Source organism: Pinus tabuliformis, chromosome 5_2, assembly GCF_031772625.1.
Source record: "Pinus tabuliformis cultivar Carrire ecotype Pingquan chromosome 5_2, CPIR1, whole genome shotgun sequence".
Lineage (NCBI taxonomy): Eukaryota > Viridiplantae > Streptophyta > Pinopsida > Pinales > Pinaceae > Pinus > Pinus tabuliformis.
In genome coordinates, this window is record NC_142306.1 from 184,595,529 (window position 1) to 184,620,569 (window position 25,041).

Below are 25,041 nucleotides of genomic sequence, written 5' to 3' on the forward strand. Positions count from 1 at the left end.
GTAGTAGCATCAAGGATCTGAGATAAGTGACATAAAGTGTCTTTGGCCCCGTCCTGGCATAAGTGTTCTGCTTTTTGACCATGAGACAAAGCGTATTAGTCTTGTTGTAATTGGGTTGTTCTGTTTTAAAGGAATATGCTGATTAATTTGAATAATTAAAAAATATATATATATTATTTATGTTTTTATATTTTAATTAACTTATATATAATATTAATTTAAAATTTAAATAGATATAAAGTTTTGATTTATTTAATTATATTGAAAAAAATAAAATTATTTATTTATTTGAATAATTTCATATATTACACAATTTGTATCTGCTGAATCAAAGAAATTTTTTTTTGAGTTTTTTATTTATTTTTTAAGCTCTTTTCATATCAATGTTATAAAATAAATAATTTATTCAATTCTTGTATTACTAGGAGTCATGATTTACTAGGATTCATCACTTGTATATATAGAAACTTTGGTTTTTATTTTGTTATCGTTTTCCATCCCCACCCAAATGGTTGATATTGTGATAGCTTGCATGAAAAAACACACCTTAGCCTCTTGAAACCATAAACCTCCTAAATTTGTCTTTGTAGGAGTGATCTATGACCATGTACAATGCCTTCCAATGACTACACTGATGCTAAAATTTAATTTCCTTATAGAGGTCATGATGCAGTATGTTGAGATTGTTCATCGGGCCTTGTAAGTTGTTTCTTTCCATAGGCTTGGGAAGGCTCATTTGTCATTCAATTAGGATTTGAATTGAATTTTTTTTGTTTGCAATAATGTAGCCATTCACTATATTGTATGGATTGGTGAGTTCTTCATAATTTAGGCGTAGTTGATGTTAATTGTCGAATTACTCTATGTACCTAAAATATTGATATTCCCTACGCTACTATCATAAACAATGGTGCTCAATGTCACCATTTATTTGTGCTATTATCAATAAGAATTTGCATTCTCTGGTTTTAATTTCTCTTGGAAAGGATCTATATAATTTTTTCTATAGAAGAGATATGCTTAGAATATGGTTATTGACAATGTTTGTCTAATTTGCATAATTTCCTATGGGAAGTACACTTCCTTGGTTGGAATACATTATGTATATTTACAGAATTTAGTAAAAACCATCATATCTCATAAAATCATTGTTTGAGATTATTTCCAAAGAAATCTGCCATACACACCACCAACATATCCTTTGAATAAATTGAATGTTAAAAAGGAAATGATTCAATTAATAAATATTGGGTTTATAAATATTTCATTTGAAAAATTCACTTGGTTCATGATTATAATTCCAATTTGGTGCCTCATAATGATACGAGGTAGAGAGAAAGTTTAGACATGAACACTATCAACTACAAACAAAGTTTAAACATGAACACTTTTCGAAATTAAGTAAATTTGAATATAATTGTTTACAATCTTAAGATTCTTTTTCTATATTCAAAACAGTATGTTACTTATGCATTTATCATTATACATAAAGTGAGAAAATATCTCAATGTATAATACCAATAAGAAAACCTTGGTACTTGTTAAATAATTTTTTAGCTTAGAAAAAATAATGACCCCTCTAAAGACATGAATAAATAGATTTTTCCCTTAACATACATATTAAGCCCATAAAATTCATGTTTGTTAAGAATGACTTCCCATCGTGTTACTAGAAAAGTTTTTTTCCCAGCATTCCAACTTCTATCCAGCGAGGGCCAAGAGCTGCCGAGCGCTGCCGAGCTGGAGAGCACCAGTCTGCATCCTTTAGGTAACATTTTCTGTCACCCATCTACCTTTTCTCAGTGCATCTTGGCCTGTAATCTCTTTTTTTCGCATCTAGTGGAGGTTAGTTTGTGCTTTTGGGCCACCATTGGCTGATGTGTGGCTTTCCCTCCGGGACATGTCCCACCCTGGTTCGCCATCCCTATACCTCTCAGCGATTGTGTCATGTCTAGCAACGAGCTTCTACATGCGTTCTTGAACGTGGCAAGACCTGCCTTTTTCATTATCTAAACTGACACTTGGCATATCTCTTTCCCCACCGTGTCCCTCTCCAGACTTCTCTATCTCCTTATTTATCCATTTCCTAGCTGTTGTCGAAGGTTTTGGCTCTCCATTTGGCCACCACCCGGATGTATATGTGAGAACTTGACTTCTGTTTTCCACTGCTCCATTCCTTTAACATTATTGTCCAGCTCTTATAACATTCTTTCTGGCGACCATCCATACATATTGTAGAGGCTCCACTTTCCTGATAGCTCCGGTTTATTTTGTATATGGCGCATCTTTATAATCGGCCCGTGGTGCTCTCCACTCGGTAACGCTCGAGGTACAGGTCAGACGTCTTTGTTTTTGTTGTGCTTCTGCGTTTATGTCTAAATCTAATGCTTATTAATATGGAATAAGATTTCGACTTTGACACATATGTTTTTAGTTTATCTCCCGGTCTTCATAATTATGATCTATCTATATACACTGTAAACATTGGTTTTACTTGCCTTTACTTGAGCCTTTCACAAAGGATTTCTCTGTTTTTTCTTTTATCAATTATATGTCAAGGTCTGAATTTTTAGGTTGGTGGGGGGTAACAATAAAATTTCTCAAGAAATTCTTTATCATTACCAAACCATGCTCAGACTTTCGACTCAGGATAGGTCCTTGGTGGTGCGTGTATGAGATATACTGTTGCTGTATCGTCTGCCCGGAAGTGTCTTCCTAAGGCATAATTCAGCACAGGGGTTACTCGCATGTTTTTTCTGGTGCCGGAAATTTTGAATTTTCAGTTGTCGATGATCAGATGGTTGTCATAATGGTGGACTATTCACTCTCCCTATTTCTTTGATTAATGCTCGCAGCCATTTCCCCTTTTCCAATAGAGGTTTGAAGGTTCATTCTTATCTATCTATCAGTAGGGAAGCTTCTGGTGTCATGTGATTTCCATCACTGGCCGTCATTTCCTATTTTCTCCTCCCGAACCCATCCTTTTCTGGACAATGTTGTACTGAATTCTTTGACTTAATCTGGCTCTTTTTCCACTTATTAATTAAGCCTTGCAGTACTTGGTTTGTCAGTCTATCTTTGGGGATCAATTTTCGGTCCTATTGATTTTAGTATCTATCCTTCTGCATGGACTTTCCATCTAACAACTCCACGGCATCGGCCTTGGTTTGGGCCACCTTAGATGTGGAAAAAGTCCATGCCAACCAGACTGCTAAATCCGAATGGGTTGCCACGTTGAACGATGACATCATTCCTTCTACTCAGAAGGAACAATCTTCTAGGGGTGGCGGTTTTGCTACACATTCGAAACGTAAACAAAATCGGCCGGTTAAAACTTCTCCCCCGCCTGACGCCATTAACTTGGATGGCCCTCTTTTATTTGACAGAATCTCGAGCTTGCAAAAGAGAGCCTTAGTGGGCTGATGGAACTTTTCGTCAATGGAGGATTCACATATTAGAACCTGGATTGCTGCCAAATGGGCTCCTCTGCTTGGTTATTCCCCTACCATCGTCAGGCTTATGAATAATTGGTATAGTTTCCACTTCCTCTGGGTTCGTGATTTAGAGATCATCTTTTCTAAACCCTGGGTCCGGGATAGAAGTTTTTTGGCCCTTCACAGGTGGTATATTGGATTTAATCCTCTCAGGTGTACTCCACAAAACAATTACATTTGGTTAAAGTTGCCTGGTTTGCCCATCGAGCTGTGGACCAAAGAATCTATGGAGAAAATCGGTAATGCTGTTGGAAGATTCATTTATGTTGATCCTAGATGCATTGGTGCAAAGGATAAGCGCGTAGCTTGGATCCTTATAGAGAAGGAATATAGGGGTGGATTTCCTGAGTCTATAGATTTAAACTGGGAAATGTCAAATGTCCACCAGCGTTTAGATTATTGGGGAGTTCCTTTTAGGTGCTCGGCGTGTCATAGAACAGGCCATCTCCTCCCTCAATGTCCCCAACGACATGCTGTTAGACATAAAAATAAGAACATTTCTGAGAATAAAGTTGGAGATTCAAATGTATGCGATTTTATGGAACAGTCTCTCAATGTTGACCCTTATCGGGTTTCATTTTTTCCTAAATCTCAGCTCTCCCCGCCTAAATGTTCGTCCAAGGATAGAACTTCCTGCCACTTGCGTTCTCGATCGTTGTCCGCGGGACCAGCTGGGCGGAACATTGGTCCAGATGAATGTCGTCCCAGGTCGACATTTACGCCCAAACATCCCAATCGGTCTTACATCGACCCGCCCTCTCCTCAGTTGGGATTCACGCTACCTCCCCTTCCTCCAGAACCTATCCTTGATGATGCCATCCCCCTTCCCGAGCCGATCGACAAACCGTCCATAGCTGGTCCATCATCCCCTCCCATACAACATATATCTTCATCTCCTCTGTCCCCAGTTGTAAATCCCTCCCCTTCCATTGGGATTCCTTCTTCTCCATTTCGGGGCCATAAAGATGATCCCAAAGGGAAGGCTGTGTGTGAGTCTTTCACTCCTTACAACTCCCCGGGGTCCTCAGACATAAATACATTTGACTGTGATATAGACCTGCTGTTAAAACGGGCATCTTTAAATCTGAAACCTCTCACCATACATAAACCTGACCGTTCCCCTTCCCCTGTTATAAGTCCAAATTCGGCCGGAAACATTACGGTCTGTCGCAGAGAGAAGAGGGGAAGTAGACACTTCCGCGGGAGAAAGGGTAGAAAGGATATGACTTCCAGGGATCTAAAATTGATTGATATTCCTATATCAGAAATTGCATTTGATGATTTCACTGCAAAAGGGCCTCTTAGAGCAAGCCGACCATCTGATGTTCGCAATGAATAACATCCTGTCTATGAACATTCGGGGCCTTGGAGCAGACCCAAAGTTTATGGCCCTAAAGGACCTATTTCGGTCCACAAAGTCCAGATTGCTCTTGATACAGGAAACAATGCATGATTGTTCACAAACCATCTCATATTTCAGAAGGATGTTCCCAACTTGGCACATGGTGGCAACCAATGTTGTAGGATTGTCCGGAGGTTTAGCTGTATTATGGGACCCAAAATGGATTAAAGCGGTTGCCTTTCAATGTTTTGCCGACATTCTCATATTGGCCTACATTCGAGATTGTCCTGATCCTGTTCACATATTAAACATATATGCCCCATATAGAAATCGTTATCCATTTTGGGAAAAATTTCTATCATCAGAATTCCTTGATATTGATTCCTTAATTATTGGGGGCGATTTTAATAGTACTCTATGTAACGATGAGATTTGGGGCAATGGCAGGAAAATCGACCCGATTGGCCGCATGATCCAGAATGCCATCATTCAAAATAATTTCATTGACATTCAGCCGGATTGTCGAGGGCCCACTTGGGACAATGGACGGTCAAATGACTCTTTCATGGCTAAAAGGCTAGACAGATTTATCCTTCATGGAAATCTGATTGAGAGATTTGGTCTCCCTTTGATGAAAATAATTCTTGCGTTTATATCAGATCACCACCCTATTTCTATTCAATGGAATAATATTGGATGCAGATTCGGTTACCCATTTAAATTTAACTGAACGTGGCTCTCTGATGAACACTTCAATCAGTTTATAAAGGAAACGTGGCAGCAACATACAAGTTTGGCTCAGAATCAGACACAGGCTTTTATTAATCGTATGTCTAATCTACGCAGCAAAGTCAAAAAATGGCAACGGGAGAAATCAGAATCCAATAGAAGAGAGCTGAAAGACATAGATAAGGAATTGCAATACTTATCTACGCACTTCAAAAACGCTTCCATATCCTCACATACTCGGAAACAAATATGGGACCTTGAAAAAAAGAAGCAAAAGATTCTAGCAGAGGAAGAAGCCACTTGGCGTCTCAAGAGTCGTGCCTTATGGCTCAGGGAAGGAGATAAAAATACCAAGTTTTTTCACAGATTTGCAAACAGGTGGAGGCAAGTGAACACAATTTGGGAAATAAAGGATGAAGCTGGTAAATATTTTTTCTCCCAGGAGGATATATCACGTGAAGTTGTAAAATTCTTCAAAAAGGCCTACAGCAGAGATATCGGAAGTGACATTGAAGATATTCTATGGGGCATTGATTTGTACCCTTCTATGTTTGATGAAAATCAAAACGCTGCCCTATTCTCTGAAGTCACTGAGGATGAATTATTGGCGACGATGAAATCCTTTCAGAAAGACAAATGTCCGGGGCCAGACGGTTGGTCTATTGACTTCTTTATCCACTTTTTCGACTTGTTCAAGGATGATATACTAAATATGGTCGAGGAATCAAGATTAAATGGTAACATCAGTCATCGAATTACCTCCACTTATATTGCTCTGATTCCTAAGAAGAAACTCTCTACATCTTTTTCTGATTATCGACCAATTTCTTTATGCAATGTTCTGTATAAAATAATCTCAAAAATCATTGCTATACGAGTGAGGAATGTTTTATCTCTGCATCTGTCCCCAGAACAACACAACTTTCTCAAGGATAGGAACATCTTAGACGCGGTGGCCCTTACTCAAGAATCCCTACATTCTATACATACTAGGAAATTGGATGCTGCTATATTAAAAATAGATCTAAAAAAGGCATACGACAGTGTGGACTGGGGCTTTATCCGATGTCTTCTAGCCAGGATTGGTCTTGATAACAGGTGTTCCAGGTGGATCATGGCGTGTGTGGTGGAGGTTAATTATGCTGTCTTGATCAACGGATTTCCCACTCCTTTTTTTAAAGCAGCTAGGGGGCTTAGGCAAGGATGCTCCTTGTCTCCACTCCTTTTCATACTAGTAATGGACTCTCTCAGCCTCCATATCAAGAGGGCGATTCAGCAAAATTTCTGTCGGCCCCTTCCCATATGTAGAGGAATATTCATCTCCCATAATTTTTTCGTCGATGACATTCTTATAACTGCAATTCTGTGCAGAGCATCCTGGATTTGCTTACATGAGATCTTGGGAAGATTCCAAAGCGCTACTGGCATGATTGTTAACGAAGGGAAATCATCCTTTCATGTTGAAGACGTAAATGGGGATCTGATTACTTTCCTTACACAATTATTCAACATAAAAGCAATTCCACTTCGGAATGGGCTCAAATATTTGGGATTCAATCTGAAATCTGTAGGATATCGAGTGGTCGATTGGTCTTGGATAGCAGATCATTTTTATAAGAAAATTGCAGCATGGGAATATATATGTTTATCTAAAGGAGGACGCATGATCCTGACTCAAGCTGTTCTTGTACAAACAATGGTCTATTGGGCGCACCTGTTCTATATCCCATCTGCTATAATTAACAATTTGAATAGGATGACTGCCAATTTTATATGGGGATGCAACAAAGACCAATATAAATACCACCTATCCAAACTTTCTGTGCTGGCGCGCCCTAAACATATGGGAGGATGGGGCATATTGGATTTATCGCATTTCAGGAAGGCACTTCTTTGCAAATCTATGTGGAAAGCAATTATGGGTGACTCGTTGTGGAGCTTGGCCATTCACGCTAAATACATGGACAACATGGACATGTCATACTGGATCAGGGAAAATCACATTGGGTCCTCACTTGGATCTGCTATTTGGAGAGGCTTCAGGAAACTGGAACCATATTTCAGGCAAAATCTAATCTGGAAATTTCAGACTGGAGCAAAGATTATGATTGGATGGGATGAATTTGCTGGAGGGGCTGGAAAAATTCATGTATCTCCTCGGTTAATGAGATCGCTCCACAACAGAGGTATCTTCTTCTGGGCCAGCGCCATTCGAAAATGGGAAGGAGCCATTCCCATTTGGAAAACTGCGAACGAATTGCAGCTTCGAGATGACATGGAGGTTCAATGGAATGCTATTATATCCTCGTTGCGTGCCCACGGCATATATCGCTCTGCGGATAAAGACTTTCTCATATGGAAGGGACTGGGTGGCTCCTCGACAGTCCATGTTAATCATATATATCTACAGTTTCTAATCTCCGAGGCAGGTAATATTGGAGACATCTTTCCTCAAGCCTTCTGGAAATTGGGTTACCCCTCAAAGATCATAATCTTTTCATGGCTAGTGTTTCACAATAGGAATCTCACTTGGGAAAATTTACAAAAATGAAATTGGCACGGGCCTACCATTTTCCTTCTTTGCAGAAATAACTCTGAAAACAATACACATCTATTTCTCACTTGCCCACAGGTGCAGCCTATCTGGCAGAATCTTGCTGCTCACTATGGTTTCACTCACTGCTCCTTCCCATCCATTCCTGAAGCTTTTAAAAGATGGAGCATCATGAACAAAGAATGGTGGGCCATCCCATTATTGACCATTTGGGCCATATGGAAATGGAGAAATGGTATGATCTTCAGTTCAAAAGTGGAATCTAACTCTTCTGTAGTTGCATCTATCTTATCTCTATACAACGCCCTTGATTTGTCAGGACAGAACAGGAACAGGAATGGAAGAAGCCAAATGGCATCGGTGAATAGGAACAGGAATGAAGAAGCCAAATGGCATCGGTGAACAGGAATAGGAATGGAAGAAGCCAAATGGCATCGGTGACCATGGCTTCTCCATGTGCTTATTTCGACGGAGCTGCACAACATGGGATATGCGCTTGTGGTGTATACATCAATCCAGCAGATGGTCAGGCTTTTGAAATTTATTGGAATGCTGGACCAGGGTCCAACAACAGAGTTGAGGCGGTGGCATTAGCTGGTCTTCTTTCTTTTTGTATCTTTCTTGACATTCCGAATTTGCAAATCTATGGAGACTCGAAGGTTATAACTGATCATGTCTTGTCAAAACACAACATTAAAAACATTCATCTTGCTGGATGGTTGGACAGGATTGCAGCTTTATGGAACACCAAGAGGGACTATACTATTTCACATATTGACAGGAACAAAAACAAAAAAGCTGATGCTTTATCCAAAATGGGCCTAACTTCTCCCCAAGGTGTTTGGAGGATGCAGATCACAACGGACAGCAACAACTTCCAGATCCAGGACTTTTGTCTTCTGGGTATATAACTCTCTATCAATGGAAAATATCTGGTATGTTTTTATACTTGCCCATACTTTGGCATATTTCTCAGCGAAGGTTTGCACATATATATTTTGTTGTCATGGAAATCATTTTGTTTTCTATATCTGTTGATCATATGTATCTATCTCCACACAATCATCTTGTAGCTAAACAGGAAATCTATCTAATGTTTTTGTTTAATCACAAGATGTGGTGTGGTTCACACATATGCCTCTGCTAACGGCGTTATCATCCAAGTCATGTATGCTTATATTATCCACTATCATGAATAAAATACAAATATTATAGCTTTTTTTTCGTGCTAAAAAAACTTTGTGGAGTAATAATATCTATGAGGCCATGCATATTTTGTAACTATGAACGTAAAATTAATTATCGATACAGAAGATAATGAGAAGGCGAAGATTTTTATATCCTAGACTTAAAAAAAATAGCATGGGGTTAGAGATGGGAAAGTATGACGTGATTTCATGAAGAATATATAGGAATCTTGGGCAAATGCGAGGTGGAGAGAAGTAGATATACCCCATGTATATGATACGGATAATATTAGTAAAAAGTGAAATTAGCTTATGCACATTGTTACTATAAGAATAATTACAATAATTTAGCTTCTTTTTTTTTTTGAAATGTTTCTCTCGTGTATTTTTGAGAACATTTAAAAGTGTCATTAATATATTGGTTTACTCTGTGTTTTGAGAGGTTCAAGTAGAATAAAAAATAAGAATTACAAATTATAAATTTTGGAGAGTTTCTTATGTTTGTGTAAAATTTTAGAACTATATATATCCAAATAAATTGATGGATTTATATAAGATAAGAATTACAAATTATAAAATTTTGGAGAGTTTATTTTGTTTGTCTAAAACTTTAGAACTATATCTACCCAAACAAATTCATGGATTTATATATATTTTTATAGTTAGTTGTTTTGAAGTAAAAAGATTCCAAAAAATCCTAGAAATTTATGTGTTGCATACAAAAAATTGCATTATTTCAAATCTATTTTTAAATGTAATGATAATATTGATACCAAATTGTTCACTTTGAATGTTTTATTACCTACAATTATATTATATACTTTTTATATTCTATGAAATTAATTTCGATTCTAATTCATGGCACATTACATGTAGCTTAAAAAAAAATCTCTCAAATATCATACAATATAAAAACACTAGATCATATATTATAATAGAGAGAACCTAAAAGAAAAATAATCTAACTTGTCTCCAAAGGCTACATTACATATAGTTTAAAAAAAAAATCACTCCAATATCATACAATATAAAAGCACTAGGAGGTAGATTATAATTGAGAGAACCTAAAAGAAAAATAATCTAACTTGTCTCCAAAGGCTACACTACATATAGTTTACAAAAAAATTCACTCCAATATCATACAATATAAAAACACTAGGAGGTAGATTATAGTAGAAAGAACCTAAAAGAAAAATAACCTTACTTGTCTCCAACGGCTTGGGGTTGCATTTGCAGTTGATTGATGGCCATGGAAAAAAGTAAAAGGTCACCATAGGGACAATACAATACAAACGCTTAAAGCTGTAAGTACTAAACATTTGTGGAAATTTGGTGTAATAACCAAATAGAGACAGTGTAGTATGGAAGAGGTATCAGTCCTTGAATTAATAGGTTTCCTGGTTATTATGAGTAGAAATTACAAGTTAGCTAATATCAACTAAATGTTGACATCTATATGTTGAAGTTCTGCTTTTCTAGACCCTTTGGGGCCAGAGAGAAGAGATATAATACCAGCACTGAAGTGGAGTAATTCAGGAAGATCTATAAACCATTAAACATACTTACAAGTAGTAAAGTTGAACTCTGAACTATGTGTTCAAAATTCAACATATGACAAACCCATCATACCCTTAATAATGACTACGCTTAATATTGGACTGCATGATTGTGTGTTAAGACAATGAAACTAAAAAAAATAGATGAAACCTCTATATGGTGCAAACCAAAAATAATACTCAGTCACTCTAACAATTGTGGACACAAGAAAATGGTATAGAAGAAGGTAAATATACTAGCTATGAAAGTATCACGAAATACATTCAGGGCATATTTCCAAATTATTGTCCAGAAATAACTTACTATCAACAATAATATTTATCAGGAGTCAGTTTCTTGTTGGTGCTAGTAGTAATGAAAAGCATAATTAAGCCAGTAATTTCATTTAAATACAAAACTGAGAACACATAGTATAATTGTTCACTGGGTTATAAAACCCCTTTTTTCGAACTGTGTAGACTTCAAGTGAAGATGATTGTTTCGAACAAAATATATATATTAAAACAATACACTCTTTTATGACATTAAACAGAACAACAAAGCTTCAACCTGCCTTCGTCGAAGAAACTTGGTACGTTCCCTGAAAGATCTTGCTGCCTGCATGGTGCATAATATGTATTAGTTATGCCTCAACAACAACTTAGAAAATGAAACTGCATCATAAATTCTCCCACAGAAATATTAATATTGCCACGAATCTAGAATGCGATAGATACAAAATCAGAACAGAGACAAGCCGTAAAATAATGCAGAAATAGGCCTGATATTCAGAATTTTGACAATGTGTCCTAAAAAATGTGAGCTGTAACTCAAATATACTCCATAATGTACTTGTTATAGATTCGTATGCTCCTTTGGATAGTCTAATAGTTGAGTACTTGCCGTAGATTCCTATGCTCTTCGTTGGAGATGTTATTGTTAGTGGTTGTTTCTTGGTTTCTTTTTTCTTTGTGCTTCGACTTTTAGGATGTCCATAATCAGAAGAGTCATGAGAACAAGTGCTAAGAGAAACAATGCTGCCAGTTGAGTAAGTCGGCTTATGCTAATGGATTCCATGTTATGTGAAGCAGAGAGATGTATGTCAATATGTAGGTGGAGAAGGAAGTTATGTTTTGCAGGCGAGAAATTAGGCATTTCTTTTGCCAATTTATAAAAGAGTTCAACGTGTTTGCAAGCCGATTTTAAATGTGAATGGAACTGAGTTTTTGGGAATATTTTACTGCAGGCAGGAGGTAATCATTTGAAAAGATTGAAAGACAGTGGGTAATGGATGTTTGTATAAGCTTCTTCAACCTCATGAAACGAGCGTTTTTGGAACCTATGCGCTAAAAGAGATGCAACCGAGAAGTCCTATACAACCAAATAGGGAAACACGTGCAAGATCGCAACACTTCAATACAGGATAAATTTCTGACAGGTGCAGTAATAAATACATATACGGATTGATTTGAAATGGAGTTGAAATACTTCAAGATAAGATCGGAGAGGATATAATCCAATATGAAGAGCATTTATTGGAGCAAATCGGTGTTTAATGATCGCCATAAAACAAAAAACTTACCATTTCAATGTTTCAAGATGCATAATGTTTAGGTTACAGGCTGTGAAACTCCACAAATATTTTTGACAAAAATTATAAAGATACATACCCATAGTTCCATAGTTCCACTCTTTATTTCTTGTATTGTCTTCAAAAACCTTATCAGGTCAAATTTTTGAAGATTGTTAAAATATTTTAAATGCTTATTACCTGACGTTGCTCTGGTATCTTATGTGCTAACAGAGATGCGATCGAGAAGTCTTGTACTTCCAATTTTTTTGCGTCTAGTCTTTTCAATTTGATTTCTGGTATGGCATGCAACTAAACAGGGAAACCCTTGCAAGATTGCAACACTTCAATGAGAGATAAATTTTTGACAAGGGCAGGAATAAATACATATACTGTCCGATTTGAAATGGAACTGAAATAGTTCACCTAGAGCTGTCAAATCGATGGTGATGTGCGGCATTTGATATGCAATTGGTGCAGTTAAGTGAGCAATCGGTGCAATTAAGTGGTCTATCTGACATCGGAGGCAAATCTCAAATAAAATCTTGGTGTTAGATTGCAAGTGAGGTTTTGGCAGTTGAGTGTGACAGGCTCCAATTTCTCGTTGCATAGGCATAGGGTTCTATTCGAAACCTATGGATTTTGTTTTAGTTAGACCTACTGATTAGCTGAAACAGAGCTTATGAAGGGTGCACTTTTTCCTTTTCCTTTTGCTTTTGCGGTCACAGATTGTATTCACACTAGATGTATCTTTTATTTCCATTAACTTATTTACATGGTCTTATCTAATTAATATGAAAGTTTACAATATCCATGTATTGCAATATAAGCGTAGGGTTGCTTATTGAAAAGAAGTGGTGACCATTTTTGGAAATCATGCACGAAAGGATATAGCACCCATTTTTTGAAAATTGAAAATTGTACTATTCGTTTCTGAGAGGGCGAACATTAAGGTATGGTTACGAATTTCCTGACCATGGTGATGCAGTGTAAGCGCACTTGAGAAATGCACCAATAAGTGATAAGATGCCTTAAGAGCATTTAACAAGAAACTGGGGCATAAACCACCACAATATAGTGAGGTTTAGGAGCTAATTAGTCAGTGCTAGGTTTGAAATAAAGTTAATTTACATCAGGATATGCCAAGCTACACTTAGATATCACCCAATTGATGAAAAAACGAGTTACCTTTTGATGCAAAGGAATGACATCTGATAATTGATTGTTTAAACCAAGAGCAAGAGATATTCTTGAGTTACCATTTAAGAATATGTTGAAATAAGGACAACCTTGCTGCTGTCCACAGATACCAGATCTAATTTATGATAAAAATATGCAGAAAGTGCAGGTTGGAGAAAGGAAAAGCAACTGACCTCTGACGAAGACCCATTCTATTTCGCTAAACTAAATTGAACAACAAAGATTCAATCTGCCTTCACCGAACAAACTTGCTACCTTCCCTGAAATATATTGCTGCTTGGATGGCGTTGCAAATTCAATGTGTAATTCGTTACAAAAATTTCAGTTCGAAGTAAAACATATATTTCAAGATTGTTAAAATATTTTAAATGGTTATTACCTGATGTTGCTCTGGCTCATGCCCATTGCAAGAGACATATGTCTGAATAACATCTATTGCCCCGTCTTTAGACCTGACAATAAGATTGGATCACATCTGTTTAATAACATGCAAAAAATTTAAGCAAATTGTACAGTTCACAATAAACAAAAACATAGGTAAAATAATACCAAATGCAATACAAACCTCTGTGGTGCCTTGAGGGCAATGTACGGAGCCAGAAATTAATAGAGGACATTGTCCATTGATTAGCAAAGCTCTCTCATCATAGCTAGTTATCAGTAGATTTTGTATAGTACTATGCCATAATTCCATCTTCAAACAGCATAAACTCATTTTAAAGTTCATATAGTTTGGTGCTATTTATAAAGTTTACCTGGTATGCTAACATATTTCTTCTGAGTAGTTTGCAGTACTTAATTTAATGGAGGAAAATGCCATAGTACAACAAATTAAATAAATTATTAATACTTAATAGATCTATACAGAAAAATAAATTATTAATACTTAATAGATCTATCCTAGGTATGGATTATTTAGCTTTATCTATTAAAGAAGATATTAATACTTGATGTAGTTAGCTAGCTATTAAAACAGCTATTAATACTTTGATATATTTAGCTACTAAACCAACTATTGATACTTGGGACATCTATGCATTTCGATTTTGTAGTGAGATGAACGTACCATTACAACTGTTCACCAGGGTTCCAATTCCCTATAATCCAACCCAACGTGTATAGCAAAGTAGCAAAGAGAGAGGAGGCTAGGTTGAAAGTGCTAAATAGTTTGGTGGAATCTGGCAGTTAAGCCCACGGAAGTTCATTTTTGCAATGTAGCATTTCAGTGTATGTATCTGAAACTAGGGAAAATTGGGAAAAAAAACAAATAAGAAATACCACCTCCAGAACTTCATAGCTTTCAGGCATAACATAGGAAGAAACACAAATGAGTAACTGATTCAATATACAATTTGTCATTTAACTTCACTAGATAATAAGCACCATGTTTAATCAATCTATGGAACCTTTGGCGTTCGCATTCATCAGCCGTAGATACGAAATTATTGCTCATGTGAGGTTGCATTTGCTGTATTCAACGATATAATTTAAACCAAACACGATACTTTTTAAGATGGAGCAAAAATATAAATACAAAAGGCGGCAAGAGAATGTCTGATTGTCAAGCTTCAACCATGTTGCAGGATGCCTTCCATTTGAAATACAGGACAGAAACAGAAACAATACAAACACACATGCATAAAGACTTTCCAGCCTTCTTTCCTGAACCCTTACCCACATTACCCAAGAAACAAAAACTAACAAAACAAGATGGCTTACAACAACCTCATTATGACTAAAATTTGAAGCGACAACAGAAATTTAAAATCTTCTCTTCTCGGTTTGAAGTAGCAATGGAATTTAAAATATTGAAAGTACATTTTCTTGGTAAATGAGTGGAAATTGCAAGTTAAATAGTTCTATTACAGTAAGACCATAATATGAAGAAACATATTCATATCACTTTTGCATTTGCTGTGTACGTGAAGGCTGCCATGTTCCTGGATTTTGTAATCTGTATAACAAATAGTTAGTTATAATAAAATGATAACATTGTGAATTGAAGAGAGGACATATTTGAGACAAAAGATGTTAAGGCATATGTTGATGTACCTTCCATTTGTTAGCCGACATGTAATAGTTCACTATCTTCATTGAGTGTGAACTTGCTGTGAATTTTGAAGTCATGTAACAAGTATACAGTGGTAGCTTTCTGTTGCAAATATGCCTCATATGACATTGCTTTTAAATCAGGAAGTAAGTCATGTAATAAGGGCTGCCTGATAATGCATTGGACAAAGTTATTTGTAATGGATTCTATTACAACATTTATACAATGCTTGTAGATGAAAGGGAAATTATCATTGCATTGTGAACAGAAAATTGTCCCATTGGTTATCACTATGGATGAATTGACTGGAGAGTTACAAATTGCACAAACAGGTTCGAAAGGAGTTGAATATGGATTTGCTGCCATCAGAATACCTTCGACCTGTTTATAAAATATTCAAACGTTAATCTACATTATTACATGGGAAATGCAAAGCTAGTAAAACCACCATTATTGTTATACTTACAGCATAGGTAGATGTAGTTAGTTTTCTGAGATTGTTTACTGCATCTGTGTTAAGTTCAGTCATGAACGTTGACTTTGATGCTCTGAATATTGTTTCTTTTGTGTTTACCTTTTTTGTTAAATTTTTGAAAAGGATGAGGGGGAAGTGTCCTTTCTGCAGTTGTTTTTCCATTGAAAGGAAAAATTGTTCATACGTGTCAAACAATTGCAACTGCAAGAGACAAATTGTTATCTATTGAAAAATACGAAAAGTAATATGCAAGTACATTGTTTGTATGTGTTGAAAAATTGCAAGTGCAAGAGACAAATTACAATAACTATAGACAAATTACAATAACTATATATTGAAGTGATGCATGTTATTTACTAAAAATTAGGAATAAGTAACATGCAAATACATACAGTTGCATTGTCATTTTCAGAATCTCCATCTTTGATATGGAGTATGTAATGCAATCCAACCCGTTTGGCAAGTGTAACCACTGCAGCGATTGTGCCAATTGGGTACATTTCTTTTTTGTTTGCAAATTGCCTAATGGTTGTATTGGGAATGAATCAATATTCTTTGCAAACTTCAGGTACAATTTCTATGATACTTGATTCATTAAGCAAAATTATTTTGTCACAGTCACCGCAATCATAAACAGTTTTAGGCAATATCCTGAAATTTGTAATTGAGATGTTGTTGCCTTGCAAAATTTTCTGTTCATGTCGCTCCACTAAATGTGCAGGTACAGTTAACGTTATAGTCATCATTCCTTGAGCATCTGTCAAATCAGCTCGTAATATTTGACGTGATTTGTTTGCTTTATCAAGGAATGCAGTATAGACAACCATTATGTCTCCAACAAATAGTTGCCCAATTCTACGACTATTGAGATCTTCAATTGATACTTTAATTGGCAGTATCTGTTTTTGCCTATAAAAATTGCTTAGTTAGATACTGCTATAAACATTTCTACAATGCTATGTTTCTCCTAAAAATTGAAGAAGTATAAATAGATTACAATGTTGTGTTTCATATGCATACCTTTTTGATGTATCATTTTGTACATTTGTTGAATCAAGTTTTGTTGTGATTGTTTCACTTGGACTAAAAAAAGTAATTGCACATTTCAATATGATGTGGATATTATCACATGTATTTTGTGATAAGCAATCAATAAAAAAATTATGATATCTAACATGTACATGTCTTCTTGCTGCATTGTGTGGGGGGACTTACTACTAGTGCTTTCTCCACTCGTCCAACATTTTCTAATTTATATACATTTAAATATACATATGTAAAAACAGAATGCATATATAATAAACATTAATATTCTAAATAGAAAATAGCATATTTGTATAGTTGTCATAGACATACCTTTTCAAAACAAGCGGTTGGCTTGCCTTTTCTATTTGAGTTATGCCCTCTATTTCTTCAATTGTTTCTTTTCCTTTTTCAAGATTTATGCTATGTTATAGAATAGTAGCATATATTTAGTTCAATTTAAAAGAGCATATAGAAGTAAAAAGTGAACAAGAACATAAAAACCATAGAATCATACATATGTAAAAATAGAATGCATATATAGTAAACATTAATATTCTAAATACAAATTAGCATATTTGTATAGTTGTCATAGACATACCTTTGCAAAACAAGCGGTTGGCTTGCCCTTTCTAATTGGGTTATGCATTCTATTTCTTCAATTGTTTCTTTTCCTCTTTCAAGATTTATGCTATGTTATAGAATAGTAAGATATATTTAGTGCAAATTAAAAGAACATATAAAAGTAAAAAGTGAACAAGAACATAAAATCCATAGGAAAGGAAAGGCAAGAAGAATATACTCTGTTTGTTTATGTTCCATGTTGTTGTTCTTTTTTCTTGGTCATTTTGTTCAATTGAAAAAGGTTTTACTGGTACAATCTGCATTCATAAATAGATGAGGTCATATCTGGAAATTTATGATAGGATGCTTGTGTTGCTTAATTGAAAAGGGTTTCATTGGCATAATTTGCATTGATGAATATATGAGGTCATATATGTAAATGTACAATAGAATGCATAGTATGTATGGTGTTATTATTTGGTTTAGTACAAAAAGAATATTGTAATATGCTTTAGTAAAATAGAAATGGTAAAAACAATGAGGTATTGCAAAAATGTCAAAATTTGCAATTTTGTAAACTGTTTCATGTGTATATCATAGCTAAAGGACAAGAGATATTGTATCATGATCAGACCAATATGTATCCAATATGAAAATTCTATATTTTATATTAGCTAGATTTGCCCAAACATGGTCAATGAATGATTTATGCATGGTATTAGTTTTGTCAATAAGGAAATGAAGATTGTAGTTTTCCATGTAGGTTTCTAGCTGCTTTGTTTTTTGATTGCAATGTACCATATCAATATTGAAGTCCCCTAATATAACTATGATATTGTTTAGATCTAAGTGGCATAAAGCTTTTGCAATTACATTCAAAATATTGTTTACATTTGCATGTGGCGATGCATATATATTGAGCACTGCAATTTATAATCCGTGAACTTTTATTTTTGCGAGCAATGCTTCTACAAGTTGCTCTTCAAAATGGGTATGTTCAAGGATAATGATATTTTTCTTTATCAATATCATTACTCCATGCTTAATGCAACTTGAGATGCAATTGAAATTTTTGAAATACTCATTTTTCATACACAATGACATATGTGTTTCTTGTAAGCATAAGATATCAGATTGCATTGTGTCATAATCATTGCATACGTCAGTAAGATGTGCATGAAGATTACGAGTGTTCAATGAAAGAATAAAGATGGATCGCAATGATTGTATTGATGAAGAGTCATATTCTAATTGCCATTTTGCAGTGGTTTGCAAACGTTGCGTTTCACAATTTACTTTTTGCTTAACCTTAAAATTATTGTCTTTAAGAGGATTAAGCAAATACAATGATTCTATGTTTCTGACACATGATAGTGCTGTGTATACTAGGCCATGCACTTGTACTCCAGTAGGGTCGAATGCAAGCCTATCCAAGGTTAAGCCTTGTGATCTATGTATTGTGCGTGCACATGCAAGTTGAATTGGAAATTGTTTCCGTATTTTCAACTGGGCCATCTTTGATGTGATAGGCATTGCTTTTGATATTCGCAGTATTGTTGTCCAATTATGTGCTATGTCTGAAGTATACAAATGAGCCAATTTTCTAGACTGTCGATGACCAATATTAGGGTCGTGGAACTTAATCCATAGAACATCGACCTTATCTGTATGGGTATATGATTTAACTATTCCATCTGCACCATTTACTAGCCCATCCGGTGCATCATAATTGCAAGCATACATTTCAACTAACATGTTCAACTTTATCAGAAGTTGCGAAGGCAAAATAGTTGTATGTTGATGTGTTGAGAAATTGCCGTTATTCTCCTCATTTTCATCAATTACATTAATTAAAATTTCTTTGCCAGGCATGAGCATTAACATTTTCTTGTTATGCATTGCAACATCTTTGTTTTTGTAAAATAAATAGGGAAATGTCGGATCATTTGGTACAGGGCGCATGCAACTTGTATTCATATATGTTATATCATCAGATGTTTGACAATTTGTTCGCATTCTATTTAAAACTGATATGAATATCTCATTTGTTTGTCGCATAGTCATATGCAATTGGAAGCACTTGACATTATCCTTCCAGAAATCATGTGTTATTGTTTGATTGTTGATTATTGGTTGTTCAAAAATAAGAGAGTCTTGAATAGGTTGTGCTTGATAGAAATCATAACAAAATATGATGTCAATGTTGCCAAAGTATTTGGTTTGGACATGTTTTATGTTTCTGAATCTACTGTCAATAGAATATAAGAACCGACTACCAATCATCGAGACCTCATCTATGAAAGCTAGCTACAATTCTTGATATAGCTTTGATAAGTTGTCCAATACTTCTTTGCTGAGTGGGAACAGTTGAGACTTGTTAAAAGGCATTAGCAATGCAGAATGGATTGTTGTTCCACCTGCATTATATGCAGCTTTTCCTGTGTATGCTAATATTAGACCTTTTGGTTTCATAGGATCAGTTGTGTTTTGTGAATCATAAATTTGTATAAGCATTTGGAAAATTGCTTTTGCTGTGAGTGTTTTACCTACGCCTACTCCACCTGTAATAAAAAGGTAAATTGGTTCCTTGGGTTTTTTTTTTTTAATTGCAACGTCTTTTACAATTGCTTGTTGCTCTTTGTTCAACATTCTTCTAAGTTTGTAATACTCATTGTTCTCCATTAAAAATGGATGGGCAGTAATTTGAAAGCCAAGATTGATTTTTTTCTTCATTTCAAACTGTTTTGGAAATTGCAAGTCCGATTGCAAATCATATTCCTCATAATGGGAACTGTTCTCTTGGTTTCGCATATTCATTTGGTTAGTATTCAAAGAACTAATTTGCTCATTTGTTGCAGTCTCTAAATCACCCCATGTTGGATTGATGTTATATGTAAATTTGGCTTCATTGGCTTGAATTGTTTTTTCATGTAATGTATACGCAAAGAGCCATGTAGGAAATTCTTGTTTCAATGTATTTTCACAATTTTCAAATGGCATATATAATAATAATTTCTCTCGACAGAAGTTTTCAATATAATTGTATTTTTTATATTTGACAAATCGTATAACATTTGGTTTTCTCCTTTTAGATATGGGTGTGCCATATTTCCTGTAATTTGATACAAATTCTGCAAGGCAGATTTTGGTAATGGAACTTGGGCGTCCAATGTAGTATTCAATAATGGAATGGCACATAACATCTTCTGAATCATTAGGTTCTTGTTTCAAAAGAATAGGCGGTTTAAGCATAAATGTGCGTTCATCAACTGGAGATGTGTTTATGAATATACATTCCCTTGAACTACAACTCAATGGCAATGAAAGTGCTATATGCACTGCTTGTTGAGCTGACATTTGTTGCAGATTGAGTAATGTATTTCCGAGTTTACGAATCATTTGCATAGCATCAATTTCATTTTTCTGATGCTCTTTGCTTATTCTTCTAAATGCATTTGCCATAGACTTGTCAATTTTGGTCATATATGAACTACAATATGATGCTGCGGCATATGCATTTAGCACAAATTGTGCATCTGTATTTTCATTCCATAAAGTAGGCATAGCCTTTGCAAAACTGTTATTCCAAATGTGAGAAGGTTTTCATTTCAGGAAAATTGTTGGTTGCTTTATTGTATGTTGTAATAGTTCTATGTACTCACTTTCTATTAGTCCTATTTCCAGGAGGAAATTGTCATGGGTTATTGAATCATTGTAGTTTGTTTGCTCCAAGAATGCCAAAAGTGATATTGATTTCTCTACGATTTTTTTATTTTGTGCATTGGTTGGCTCGATGATCATTGTTGATTTCATTGGTGGCATGGGGAAGTTGTCTCTGCAGTTTGAATTTTTTCGCTTCTTACAACTTCTTGTATGGTGATGTTTATGCAATTTAGCAACATCTGGCTCCAAATGATCTGTATTACAAGTTATGTAATTGTCAAGAAACTTCTCAATTTCTAAATTTCTTTGTTTTCCATATATTGGAGCATTCTCTATCCATAACAGTCCATGTTCATGTTCAGTTCCTCTATTTTGAAATTCTGTTACGAAATAGTAATCAGATATTTTTCCAAAGAATGTAGTATCTTGACATATCATTCACTTTACAACATTAATTCTATGTCTATAGTACTGGCTACATGTGACTGGATATTTTCTTATAATGTATTCAATGTCATCATCTTCTAATATATCAATAGCATTTTTACTTGCTTTCTTTCTAAACAATGTGACCAGTGTATCTACTAATGGTTTCCATCGATGTTTTGCACTTGTAAATGTCACAAAGAAAGTTGGAGGTCCCAATTGTCGTATCATTGCAAATATGTTTTTCTTAATTTGTTCCAAATGATCAGAAGATATGCGAATGTTTTTTAAATCTATGTATCCAATATCAGATTTCAATAACTTTTCCAAATTTGCTCGATACTTGACATCTTTTGCTAATATTTTTCTCCCTTTTAGTTGTCCTTTTCTTATTCGTACCCATATGCAAGAAAGCACTTTATCAATGATTATTCGCATTGTCTTGAAAAACAAATTTGTTGTATGATATGAGAAGTCACCACTTGCTTGTAACAATTCCCATTGTACAATTTTTTGGTAGCTAAACCTATTTGTGATGTCATCATCACGTGCATCGCCATAAAATAATGTTGGAAAGTTCATTTCTTCTGCATATTTATCCTTGAAAATCCCCAGTGGTCGTTGTCCTTCAGCAGGTGCTAGTTCAATAATCTTGTCTTGAAAATCGTAGATGCGTTGTGACTCTATTAATCCATGCACCAATGTTTCTGTAGGTGCTTCGTTATTTGCATCACTGTCTGTATCACTTTCATTGTCGTTGTTTGAATTTTGTACAATGTATTCATTATTCTCTTGTAAAACATGGGCCCAATTCTCATTTATACAAATGTTCTCAGCTTTATAAAGACTTCTAGAACATAGTTCGTTCAATGCTTTCCTGACGATAATTTGGCGTACTTTACCTGTTTGGTATGCATTTTTTTATTGCAATCGTCTTTTTAATGCAACTGCAATTGTCATTGTATCACTTAGATATTGCGGCAATGCTTTTTGCACAACATCCATATGAACTGGTACATTGATAATTGATCCTGTTAAGACAATTTGTGATCGCCTATATCCCCATTGTCTGATTGGTGCAAATGCAATTCTCAATGACACAAGTCTTTCTTCTAGATCTGAAAGTGTATTTACAGTTGGCAATGGAATGTTACGTCTTATTTGTTCAGGTGTTGCAAATTGTGGAAGCTTTCCATTCTTGAGTGCTTTTTTGCAAGAAACACATATGTTTTCATTGCTGAAGGTCCTATTGTTCAATGTCAAATTCATATGCTTTTCTTGCAACTCTATAGTAAAGAATCTGATATTTTTTGCAAAATGCAATCTGGTACAAACTGCACATGTATTCCTAGGCGTGTCTTCGACTTGTTCCATATAAATGTCTACTGCATCTTTCTTGCTTGTCATTCTTGACTTCTTATTAGAAGATACTTTTTTGCATATGTCATTGCATTTTCTTCTTGTACATATGAATTGCTTCATTTGGTGATAAGTAAGCTTATGACACCTGGGCAGTTTTTGTAAGCAAGATGCTATTTCAAATTCAATCTTGTTATTGAGATGTATGCGAGGACTATATTGTTGATTTTGTAGTACATGCTTATGACAAAAGATGTTATCATTGTTATCTACATCACTGCATTTGCTTTTTGTACGTATGAATTGCTTCAATTTATGATAATTGAGCCTACGATGCTTAGTTGGTCGCATTTGTTCTAAATGAGATGCTAGCTCAAATGGAATATTATTGTTAAAATGTACTTGAGATATACATTTTTGTTTTTCTAGTAAAAAACAATCAATGTTCTCAGGCACAATGCATTGTAATTTGAATTTGTCATTGTCAACATCTATTATTTCTTCCATCATTTCCAATTGCTTACCAAAGTTGCTTATGCAAGAACTAGGTTGTTGATTTTCTAGTACATGATTATCACAAAAGATGTTATCATTGTTATTTACATATCTGCATTTGCGTTTTGCACGTATGAATTGCTTTAGTTTGTGATAATTGAGCCTACGATGCTTAGTTGGCTGCATTTGTTCTAAATGAGATGCTATCTCAAATGCAATATTATTGTTAAAATGTACTTGAGATATACATTGTTGTTTTTCTAGTATATGCTTATGATGCAATTAATTACAATCCTCTTTTGCTTCCATGTACACTTGTTGAGAATTGTGAACATATTTTTGTATCATTGCGTGGTAGTGAATATGTGATGTAGCTGTCCTGAATGACATGATGTTAACAATATGATTGCATGTCGAATAAGCAGAACTGTAACTGACAAAGTTATTAGAAACAGAGGACCATACCTGGATATTGACTTTGAATATCACAGATATCCATTGCAAACAGAATGGTTCGCCTTCTACCTGTCCTTTCTCATATGGCATTGCCATATTTATGAGATATTGTTGCCAGTTGTTATTCATTGCATAGTGTATCACATCAACTACTAGGTATTGTTCTAAACAATGTAATGCATCTCGATTCTTATGCATAAGTGCATTGCAAAAAGATTGGACAATGTAAAGTCGCAAACACTGTGCATCGAATTCTGTTGCCACTAAATAGCAAATTGCATTAAAGAGACTGTCACCACAATTAGATGTCATTTGCTTTGCGATCGTTAATTCATTTAAAAGCATATTATCTACAATATGCATCCAATGGCTTTCAATATCTTTGCAAATAGATGACAGGTAGATATTAGACTGGCTGCAAATGCATATTGGAAACTTTTGGTAAAGCAATGGTTCATAATGACCACTAACAGGATTTGCATCATGAAAGAGAATGCAATATGGAATTGTATTTTCATGTTGATTAAAAAGCAAATATCTTGTTTTTCTTGTCAATGACCAAACTCCAATTGATATATCTAGCCATTTAGCTAACCAACATATGCAAAAGGTATCACCCCATAAACCTCGGTCAGACTCCTTTATATTTGTAGATGCAGAACAACACATTTTATGAAGATATGTACCAATATCATTAATTCCATGTAACTTGTATAGGAAGTCAGGTGTTAGTTCATACTCATATGGCTCTATTGCTTCAACATCATTATTGTTTAAGCAAAAAAGAAAATGTTCTATTAACCCATTTCGTAGTTCATTTGAAGTATAACGAAAATGTAGAAGCATTTCGAACGAGTCAAATAGACAATCTCCTACAGTATATGAAAATGCATTTAGTCTAAAAAGACCATTTCTTTT

At 35.0% G+C, this 25,041-nt stretch overlaps 3 protein-coding genes across 3 annotated transcripts; all 3 read left to right on the forward strand.

Moving 5' to 3' along the window:
- The first annotated feature begins 4,996 nt into the window (after positions 1-4,996).
- LOC149158160 (uncharacterized) lies at positions 4,997-5,566 on the forward strand. Its single transcript, XM_089433902.1, has one exon. The coding sequence runs from the start codon at positions 4,997-4,999 to the stop codon at positions 5,564-5,566; it is 570 nt and encodes a 189-aa protein (XP_089290028.1).
- A 99-nt stretch (positions 5,567-5,665) lies between these two features.
- Positions 5,666-8,521, forward strand: LOC149158161 (uncharacterized). The gene is made up of 3 exons (XM_089433903.1): positions 5,666-6,663; positions 6,937-7,994; positions 8,439-8,521. Exons 1-3 carry the CDS (start codon positions 5,666-5,668, stop codon positions 8,519-8,521), a joined length of 2,139 nt encoding a protein of 712 aa, XP_089290029.1.
- A 41-nt stretch (positions 8,522-8,562) lies between these two features.
- Positions 8,563-9,030, forward strand: LOC149158162 (uncharacterized). The gene has a single exon (XM_089433904.1). The coding sequence runs from the start codon at positions 8,563-8,565 to the stop codon at positions 9,028-9,030; it is 468 nt and encodes a 155-aa protein (XP_089290030.1).
- The last annotated feature ends 16,011 nt before the right edge of the window (positions 9,031-25,041 follow it).